At 32.8% G+C, this 11,529-nt stretch overlaps 1 protein-coding gene across 1 annotated transcript; it reads right to left on the bottom strand.

Moving 5' to 3' along the window:
* Positions 1 to 8,947: 8,947 nt before the first annotated feature.
* Positions 8,948 to 11,253, bottom strand: LOC127129291 (uncharacterized). The gene is made up of 4 exons (XM_051058520.1): positions 11,109 to 11,253; positions 10,782 to 11,003; positions 9,443 to 9,607; positions 8,948 to 9,287 (listed from the first exon to the last, which is right to left on the bottom strand). The coding sequence occupies exons 1-4, from the start codon at positions 11,112 to 11,114 to the stop codon at positions 9,234 to 9,236; spliced, it is 447 nt and encodes a 148-aa protein (XP_050914477.1). The 5' UTR covers positions 11,115 to 11,253; the 3' UTR covers positions 8,948 to 9,233.
* Between the last annotated feature and the right edge of the window lie 276 nt (positions 11,254 to 11,529).

Genomic DNA, 11,529 nt, shown 5'->3' with positions numbered 1-11,529 from the left:
ATAATGCCAATGACAACTACACTTTAGGAGACAACAATGACAATTGGGCTTTGAAACGATACCAGTGACAACTTAATCTTAAGGACACCAATACCAATTGCATTTTCAAAATAAGGTACCAGTGACAACTAGACTTTATATACCAATGCCAATTGAGTTTAAAAAGCATATATTAGTAATAAATAGTCTTTGAAAATGATGTCGGTTATAACTAGACTTTAAAGGTACCAATAACAATTGTATTTTAAAAATGAATGCCAATATCAATTGGCTTTTAAAAGATACAAGTGATAATTGGTTTTAAAGACGATGTCAATAACAACTGGATTACCAATGACAAATGGATCTTAAAAATGAACTGATTACCGATAATAATTGGACTTATAAAGAGTGCTAGTAACAACTGGACTTTAAGTACAAATGACAATTGGATTTTGAGAATGAATGCTAGTGACAACTGGATTTTGAAATGATACAAGTGACAACTGGATTTAAAGATTGTGCCAGTAATAACTGGAATTTAGACACCAATAACAATTGGACTTTGAATGATGATGAAATGACAATTGGACTTTGAGAATAGATGCATGGTGAAAACCAGACTTTGAAAATGGTGCCAATGACATTTGGACTTTGGATGCCAATGACAATTGGACTTTGAATACTAATAACAATTGGATTTTGAAAATGAGTTGATTGCCAAGAACAATTAGACTTGGTAATAACACCAGTGAAAACTGGACTTTAGAGATGCCAACGACAATTGGACTTTAGATACTAATAACAATTGGACTTTGAATGATGACGCCAATAACAATTGGACTTTGAGAATAAATGTGTGGTGATAATCAGACTTTGGATTCCAATGACAATTGGACTTTGAATACCAATAACAATTGGATTTTAAAAATGAAATGACTGCCAATGACAATTGGACTTTAGGTAATAACACCAATGACAACTAGAGTTTAAAGGTGCCAATGACAATTGAACTTTTCACTGTGCCAATAATAATTGGACTTAGAATACCAATAACAATTGGATTTTAATAGAAATGCCAATAATAACTGGACTTAGAATGATACTAGTGACAACTAGATTTTGAAGATAATGCCAATGGAAACTAGACTTTAAGAGACAATAATGACAATTGGGCTTTGAAACAATACCAGTGACAACTTAATCTGAAGGACACCAATAACAATCGGATTTTCAAAATAAGGTACCAGTGACAACTAGACTTTAGATACTAATGCTAATTAAGTTTTAGAAGCATATATTCGTAGTAAATAGTCTTTGAAAATGATGCTAGTTACAACTGGACTTTGGACATACCAATAAAAATTGGAATTTAGGTAAAGCCAGTAACAATTGGACTTCAAAAGATGCCAATGACAATTGGACTTAGGACAGAGTACTAGTGACGATGGGACTTGGATATATGCCAACAACAACTGGTCTTTTGGGTCAAGGGATAACAATCAACGACGAGACTTGGGTGAATGCAAATGAGCGTAAAGTACACTCTGTGCTATGCATGATTTGATTTTTCATGATATATAAATGATCATGATATGCAAATGCTGACGATATGCAAACTGGGAGTTTATAGAGGCTATTCATGGAGGTTATGATTCCTTAACACTGACAACTCGATCAAATATTTTGTGATAGATGTTATCAAATGAGAATTCCATCAAGCTTCACAGTTACAACTAGCCAAGGGGATCCTTTCGGATGATTGATGGATTCTGCTAGCATGATTTCTTGGCACTCGTCTTGGATACAACAGTTGCTGACGTATGGCAGAGTTTTCTTGAGCAGCTTGAAGTCATTGAGAGAATTGGTGCAAGCAGATAAAGGTTGTCTTTTTCCAACAAGATCTTTGAGATCTTGTGAAGAAGGGAGTGACATCGCTTGCAGCAAACACAACAGCTGAAGAAAAGGTGTACACAAAGAATTGAAGAAGAAAGATTATAAAGCACTCTTTATAAATCATCAATGTGTCGATTTTGACAATTTTGAAAAGGTTAGTGATGTTGAATCAACAAAAGAAGCATGGAAATTATGGAAATATCATTTGGAGGCAGAGAAAAGGTGAAAGAGGTGAGGTTAGAAACTCACAGAAAAATGTATGAATTGCTTAAGATGGAAAATAATGAAAGCATAACTGGTTTTTACACTAGCGTTACAAAACTGGTGAATCAAATCAAGGTATGTGAAAAAGTGTTGACATAAAGACCAATTATTTCAAAGATCTTGAGCTTATTGGCTCCAAATTTCGACCACATGGTAGTAGCCATAGAAGAGTCAAAAGATTTGTCAGCATTGCCAAAGGAAGAGCTTCAAGGGATGCTTGAATCTCATGAACAAAGAATGGTTGTAAGAGTTACAGGCAAGTCGAAGAGTGATGTGGCTTTGCAAGCGCAATTAGCAAGAGAAAATAAAGGTAAAAGGAAGTGATTCGACAACAAAGGTAAAAGAGGCTACAACAATTCGACTGGTCGAAATCAGCAAGAAAGAGGATGGTCGAATCAGAGAAGACCCTCATACCAAAGTAACCAAAGAGGAAGTGTTGTAGGTAGATGAATAGGTGATGGTCGAAAACCTGACAAAAGTCGCATTCAATATTTCAATTGTCAGAAGTATGACCATCATTCAAGTGATTGTACTGAAAAACAGAAGAATCAGGACTCTGATGCAAAGTTCGCAAAGCATGAAGAAGAAGTGATGTTGTTGATGGTTACAACAAGAGATGAAGAAAGATTCCAGGACCAATGGTACTTGGACTCAAGATGCTCATCACATATGACTAGTAGGAAAGATTGGCTTGTCAGCATGAAACCCCCAATGAAAGAATATGGTAAAATTTGCAAATGAAAATACTCTAGCAGCTGAAGGTATTGGTGATGTTCTGATTATGAGGAAATATGGCAAAAGGTCAGTAATTTCGAATGTACTTTATATACCAGGCATGAAAAGTAATTTGCTTAGCATATGGTATTTATTCAAAAAGAACTACAAAGTGTCGATCAAAGACAAGATGATGAGAGTTCTCGACTCATGTGGAAGGTTAATATTGAATGCACCTATGTCTCATAATAGAACCTTCAGGATTGAACTTAATATGATGGAGCACAAGTGCCTTACAACTGCAGCTATCAGAGATGAATGGATATGGCACTATAGACTTTGTCATCTCAATTTCAAAGATATCAGAGATCTGAAGAGAATGAATATGGTTTAAGGGTTACCAGAAATCGACATTCCAAATGAAGTGTGTGAAGAATGTGTGCAGGCGAAACAACACAAGAACAACTTCAGCAAGGATGCAGTAAGCAAGTCGAAGGCAATTCTTGAAATCATATACTCTGATGTGTGTGATCTTATCCAGGTGGATTCGATTGGAGGTAATAAATCATTTGTCACCTTCATAGATGATTCCAATCGAAAATTATGGACTTGCCTGATCAAGAAGAAAGTTAAGTAATCGAGGTATTTGCCAAGTTTAAATCTATGGTCGAAAGCTCAAGATTCTGAGGACTGGTGGTTGTGGAGAATATGTATCGAAATTCTTCAATGCATTATATGAGAAAGAAGGGATTGTATCTGAGGTGGTGTCACCCTAAACTACACAATAGAATGGAACTGCAGGAAGGAAGAATAGAACTATGATGAACATGGTGAGAATTATGTTAAAAGGCAAGTATATACCTAAAGAATTATGAGGATAAGTTGTGTCGAGTGTAACATACATATTAAACAGATGTCTGACGAAGAAGCTAGCAGGAATTACGCTAGAGGAATGTTGGTTTGGTGCCAAGCCTAGCTTAAGTCATCTTGAGGTATTTGGATTTATAGCACATAGACATGTGCCAGATCAATTGAGAAGAAAACTTGATGATAAATCGAGAAAGATGATCCTAATAGAATATCATTCAGCTGGAGGTTATAAGTTGTTCAACCCAGTGAACAAGACAGTAATGATCAGTAGGGACGTGATCATAGATGAGCTTAAAGAATGAGATTGGACTAAAAATGTCAAGAAAGATTTAGTGAGAATATTATGTGAAAAAGCATCAATTAAAGTCGAAAGAGAAGTTTGACAAGAAGAAGTCAAAGGTCAAGCAAGCACAAGCAGACCTCAAAGAACAAGACACATGCCTGAAAGGTTGCAAGAATGCATGATTACATCAGATGATGTGGTTGATGATGAAGGTGAGCTGGTACACTATCCTTTCTATGTAGATATCAAACCAGTCAATGCAACTGAGGCATTGAAGGATTCAAAGTGGGTGAAAATAATGAATGAGGAACTGAAGTCCATCAAAGACAATAACACCTGGCCACTTGTCAAATTACCTCAAGGAAAGAAGGCAATTGATGTGAAATAGGTATATAAAGTGAATTTGAATCCCAAAGGTGAAGTAACTAGACACAAAGCAAGACTTGGGCGAAAGGATTTCTTCAAAAGGAAGGAATTGACTTCGATAATGTTTTTGTACCTGTTGCTAGGATCGAAACAATCAGGTTAGTTGTTGGTCTAGAAAACATGAACAACTGGCACACATATCATATGGATGTGAAATGTATGTTCATAAATGGCCCCTTAGATGAATAAGTGTATGTTGCACAACCAATTGGGTTTATGAAACATGGCGAATAAAGAAAGGTATACATGCTGCATAAAGTCTTGTATAGATTTAAGCAAGCTCCAATAACTTGGAATAAGAAGATAAATTGTTTCCTAAGGGAAAATGAATTAGTGAAGTGCACAATTGAGCATGGAGTATATATAAGAAGAAGAAATAGTGAATTGCTTATACTATGTCTCTATGTCGATGACCTATTAATAACAGGAAGTTGCAAGAACGAGATCAAAGATTTCAAACATGACCTAAGTGAGGAGTTTGAAATGTTAGACTTGGAAAATCTCTCATATTTCCTTTGCATCGAATTCTACAAGAGTGGTAGAGGCTTCGTGATACACCAAAGAAGATATGCAGGTGAAATACACATCAACGAAGAGGATACTAAGGCATCTGAAAGGCACTCTCGATTATGGAATTTTATTTCCTGCAGCTAATGAAGGAAAAGAATGCAAGTTAGTGGGCCACACCGACTCAAGTTGGTATAATGATGTTGAGGATAGAAAGTCTATAGTTGTCTATGTGTTTATGTTAGGTGGTGCACCAGTTTATTAGAGTTCAAGAAAGGAACCAATAGTGACATTGTCGCTGTGTGAAGTAGAGTACATAACGGCTTCTCTTTGTGCATGTAAAGCAACTTGTATGGTGAATTTGGTCGAAGAGATTACAGGGAAGAATCATGGAGCGATTACCATGAAGATCGACAACATGTCTGCTATCAATCTGGCGAAGAATCCAATAGCGCATGGACGAAGAAAGCACATTGAAATAAGGTCCCATTATCTTCGAGAGCAGGTAGCAAAAGCGAACCTGAACTTGGAACATTGTAGAACTCAGAATCAGATTGCTCACATCATGAAAAAGGGAGTGCATGTCGAAGTGTTTAAAAAGTTAAGGTCTATGATGAATGTAGATAGTTTAGACATAATGAATTAGGTGGTGTGTTGAATTGTGATTCCTTGTGTCGAAGAAGGTTGCTCTTCAGAAGCAAGGAAGTTTTGAATCACCTAGGTGTCAAAATGTCAAAGGGTATCTCGACAATAATGATAAACTTAGCTTGATTTGTTTGTTTAGATGAGTTAGTCAGGTTAGTTTTGGGTCTTGCTTGAAAAGCAAGCAAGCCCAAAATCTATAAATAGGGAGTAATTCATATTATTGTATATACTTGAATTTTGCAGTAGCAAAAGGAATAAAGAATCACAGTTTATGAGCAAAGAGAAATTCTGCAGAAAAAATTCATCTTCTTCCATCTCTCTCAATAAACCCTAATTCTCTTTCTTCCCCAATTCAATTTTTTTTCATCATCATTGTGCATCGATACAATCTTGCAACCAAGGTTGGTTGATTCATTTGAGTGAAGAGTGAAGAATAAGAGATAATTTGATCGGTTGATTGAACCGTGTTCATCAAGATTGACTCGGAATTACTCAAAGTTTTGGGTTTAATTCCAACAAATTGGAATAAATGCTTCTTCCATCGTTTATTATACAGCAATATGTCATTGAAAAATACCAACACAAACTTCCTTAACAATGGTTGAAACAACTCATTCATCAATGCTTGGAATATTGATTAAGCATTGGTATTTCCAAATGGCATGATGAAAAATATCATAATTCCCTTTATGGGTTTGGAATGCGGTTTTGGTAATATATTCAAATCAAACACTTACTTGATGGTAACCGGATTCAAGTCTGTTTTTGATATGTAACCCATTGCATTTAATTCATCTAATAACTCATCAATCACTGGAATTGGAAACATATAAGGAATAATGACTTTGTTCAAGGCACAGTAGTCCACACACTGTAGTTATTGAGCTTGCTTGAGATTCCCAGTCCCATGTAACATAACATAAGCTTCATCCTTCCAAAACTGAATCATCTTCTTCCTCTAATTAATCACCATATCCCTAAAATCTTCAGTCGTGCTATCCCAAGGACAACGTCTACACCTTATATCATAAACAAGCGTCCATCAATATTTGCATAATTTCCCTCTAAGTCCAACTATATGCCTCTTCATATACTAAGAGTTGAGGCTTGGTGTAATATTCCATGTACTTGTAGACTAGTTATCTCACTTATTCTAGATGGCATGGAACTAGTAGATTGAAAGTGAATCAATTCCTTGACTAATGTGGGGTTGGGGTTTATGAGATTATAAATGCATGTCTATGGGAATTGATTTGATGCACGATTCTTTTTCTGAATTTCATTTACATGTTTGATGAGTTGTTGCTTTTGGATGTTATTAAGGTTTCATTTGTATTATCAAGCATGTTAGAGATATATCATTTACATGAATATCATGCCATGGGTGATTTGCAAATGATTAGGACTTAAGTTGTATATTGAAACTTGAATACATGTTAGATGATGAATGTATTGTGATTTTGATGTCATCTGGTGCTAAGATGTTGGGTTTTATGATGAACGATGATATTGGATGATATTGCATGTTAGAACTGTGTTTTGGGAAGAAAATTGAAAGTTTCAACTCTATCAGGTTTAATTCGAATCAAGGTTTTAACATGATTCGAATAACAGGTCAAAATTTCCCATAAAAGCCTTCTTCCTGGTTTGATTCAAGTCAGGAAAACAACATGATTTGAATCATGAAAGGCATATTTCGTTCAGACATTTTTTTTATCATAACTTGACTTTCGTAGCTCCGTTTGAGACGCAGTCAGTTATGTTAGAAAACTACGGCATAGAGTTTGAACATATTGAATCTTCCATGGTGTTTTTCCACTCTAAAAGAATAGTGGCGAGTTTAGAAAGTAGACCTTAATTAAGAACCTTCTGAGAAATCAATCAAGCGATTTATGTTAGGACTAAGATAAATGTTTCTTAGGTTAAATGAATTAGATAATAAAATGTTAATCTTATTGATTATGTATGTGTGCTTGCCTAAAAGCTAATATATGATGAGTGAGTAACTATACGATAAAAAATAGTCATAAGGCGAGGTCAAATGAAAGCGGTTTGTTTCGTTGATAAACTCCACGCACTCACGAGATTATATAATCTCATAAGTGGACCCCGATTTCCATGTCTTGGATAATTGGTTGTTCAAACATAGGAGAGTAATCCCCGGGGAGGACGGAACGAAACTTCAAGTTATTTCTATGAGGGATTTGTCCCAAAAGTGAGACCCCACTTGATGTTTTCCTTAAGTTATTTCTCTAAGGGTATCCAATTCCAAAAATGAGACCCTATTTGAATTCCAGGTTATTTTCTTGAGTGCATGGTATATCCCAAAATTAGAACCCCACCGTGAACTGTCCTTTAGTTATTTCTCTTAGGACATTATCCCAAAAGTGAGACCCCACCCTCGGGAAAAAGGTTAGTTGTTCAATGATTTCTCAATATCATTGAATCTAACATTCCAACAACATACTAATATTGTTATAAAACAATATTCATCTTCATATCATTAAATCACAACAATATATAACATTCCAACAACATTAAAAAAATCTCAATAATTCTCAATCACAACAACACAAATGACACACTAATGCTTGATACAAAATACTAATTAATATCGTTATAAAACAACATTGACACACATTCTCACATACTAATATGTTGCATTCATATATTTAATAACACTCTCACATATATACAACCTACATTCACACAATATTCTAGAGGTTCATAGGAATATGATTTTCTAATCAATTTTTACTCACAATAATATACCATTTAACAACACCAAAACTTAAAACTCAACATGAATGGTGATAAAGGTGATGTAATAGATAACATACCGTAAATTGAAGAATATGTTATGATCAAAAAATCTTCGTGTAAAATCTTCATAAGCCTAAAGGACTTTGTGAAAACTCAACCTTCATGCACGGGCGACAACAGTAAGCTGAAGAGCATGAATGGTGATAAAGGTGATGAAGTTTGGAAGTTTCGCTATCGCTTGCATCTGCGTTCTTCGCTAGGGCACTTGTTTTCTGAAGGAAATAAACTAAATCTCATATATCTTAATTTTAAAGAAACCCATTTTATTACGGTTGAAAAACCAACCATAATAAAATATTAATTTTATGTGACAAATACAACCGTGGTAAAATTACTTTAATTTTTTATATAAATATAGAAAAAATAAAAAAATATTGATGTTGGAATTCGAAACATATAAAATTTAATATATAACCATATTTGTTATTACATAATGTTGTGAGAGATCTTTAAAATACAGACGATTAAATATGAATTATTACTTCCGTTGATTGATTAACCGAGATAAAAACATGTTTCAAACAATATATTTTGTAGTAGTGAAGTTTCCTACATGTAGCCGTCAATCCACTTTTACATAAAAGAATTAAGCATTTCAAGATCGATTTCCATCTTGTTTGAATAAAATTTCAAGCTGGTGTGATGAAGTTGTTACAACAAGTGCCACTGCTAGTGATACAATTATCAATCTAAGAAAAATTCAGCGTGCTTTCTTTCTTCTTCTTCAAGAATGCTATCATTCTATTAACTCATTACAATATAAAACATTCCTCTATTAAATGTATTTTTACATGGCTTTGGACCACTTCTTCAATTTTTTCTTATCTCAAGCATTGCAAGCTGGTAAAAAGCAGCTAGAAAAGAAACATAATCGCCTCCTCTGCACACAAAAATGAGAAAAAGAACAAAAGTTAAAAAGGAAAGTAATAAACACTTTATCAAAAGATACAAATTATTGACCAAATTAAGAGTAGATAATAAAAAATCAAAGAAAATATCTGTTTTAATGGTGGAAAAGTAAAAGGGGGTATGAACCTTTTTAACTTTGGCATAACGAAGGTGTGGTGAGATGTTATATAAATCATCATCATCATCAATTGGTTTTGAGGTTGGTAGTGCAGTTAGGTTTTGTTCAATATGAACATTATTGACCAAATTCTTCTTTTTCGTTTCCTTTTCATGCTCGTCACGCATTTTTGCCTGAAATATAACCAACACATTTATAAACTCTATGTAAAACTAAATTTTAACTGAAAGAATTGCGTTTGATTCTAACAAAAACATTATAGAAATCAAAGAATATTCACAAATACGTTATTTTTATTTTCTCCAAAAATACTATCAGATCTAAAATCTCAACATTTAAAAGTCTATCTTTAAAAATATTACTTTTGGTTTCTATTTTTGTAAAAAAAAAAAATCCTTTATTTATTGTGTAAAAAAATTAATTTTATTAAAATTAAATTTTATAATATATAGAATATTTAACGAGTATTTCGTGAAAGTAAAATATTAAACATCACAAATTGTGACTAAATATACATAAATGTATTAATTAAATATTTTAAATTAGTAATGAGAATAGAAAAAGTCAAATTAGACTTTGTCAAATTGAATTTGAATTGATAAAAAATTTAAAACTTAGGTTGATTTGGTAGTATATCATAAGCATGTTTTTAAATATATGTTTTTAAATATACCTCTTGCTTTTAAATGTTTGATTGATTTATTAATCTATTTAAAAATCTATTTTATTTAAATATTTGTAAATACGTGATTAAATTAATATTAGATAAATTAACAAATTAAAAGATTAATAAAACTAAATATTTATTTTCATCATTTCATTCGAATTTATCTATTCGCATGAATTTTGTGATACTATTATTGTAAAAGAAGTTATGAAAACAATTTCATAAGTTTTTTCTAATTTATTTGTATAAATTTTTTAAAATAGTTAAGCTTTGTATTTATATTTTAATTTAAAGAAAAAACACTATAATAATAATAAAGCTATTCATGTTTATTTAAATAAACTAGCCTACTTCCATCCCTATTTAGAATAATGAATATCTCAAAAAATATTTAAAATCTTTCATAGTAATTTGATATTATTTTAATGGCAACAAATATATATCGATAAAAAAAAACATATAAATTCATCCACCACCAAAATATAAAAATTCAAAGACAAATTAAAACTACAAAATAAAAAGAATTCAATATAGCTAAAATCAACCGAACAAAAATCCAAAATAATAGTTGCATAAAAGCTGTTAAATTGATGTATCTCTACTTGATTTAGTGACATTTATTTAAACCTCACCTACATATAAAAAAAAAGACAAGATTGATAATTTTTAAGGATACGTACCCTTTTGCGAGGAACAAGAATCCTTGTCGGTGAGACAACATGGTTGTCGTAGAAATCCCCTGTTCCATAAAGATCACGATCCTCAGACTCTGAGTAACTATAGCTTAGTGAACCAGGTTGTCTCGCAGAATCAAAACACTTTGTATATGGGAAGTTACTATGATCATCATTCCAATCCCAGCTCCCAAATGCTGGTACATGGCTTCTCTTATAATAGTATTCCTATTTTTTATCCATAATAACGCCAGAAGAAATTTATACATAAGGAAAATAACAAGGAGTGAATTCAGAAAGGTTTTACGTGAAGATGAAGAATAAAATACTTACTTCCATTAGAGAGCAGAAGCCGAGATAATGAAGAATAAGACCAAATAGAATATGTTTGTTAGAAATGGATTTAAAATGAGGGTGAAGGAATAGAAACAGGGAGAGGTGAGAGGAAAGTTTGGGGTCATGATGGGGTATGGGATTTTTAAAGAAAATAATAACTTGATTTTTTGACTGAATGGGAAAGTGAAAAGATGGAGCAATGTTGCTTTCTTTTATTTTGAAATCATTTGTTTCACGTTTGGTGGATGTTAAACTTAATTTAAAATTTAAAATAATTAAATATAAAATATATGATATTGAATACAGGTAAGTATTTCACTAAACTTCAGAGCATTAAAGTGTTAAGCCTTTATTTTTATTTTTGTTTGGCAAGAAAACAAGATGAAGATCAACTAAACTGAATTGAATGTTGAATTGT

The sequence above is a fragment of the Lathyrus oleraceus genome, chromosome 3, assembly GCF_024323335.1.
Source record: "Lathyrus oleraceus cultivar Zhongwan6 chromosome 3, CAAS_Psat_ZW6_1.0, whole genome shotgun sequence".
NCBI classification, from domain to species: domain Eukaryota; kingdom Viridiplantae; phylum Streptophyta; class Magnoliopsida; order Fabales; family Fabaceae; genus Lathyrus; species Lathyrus oleraceus.
The sequence above is the reverse complement of the archived record's forward strand: the minus strand, read 5'-3'. Positions and strand labels throughout refer to the sequence as shown.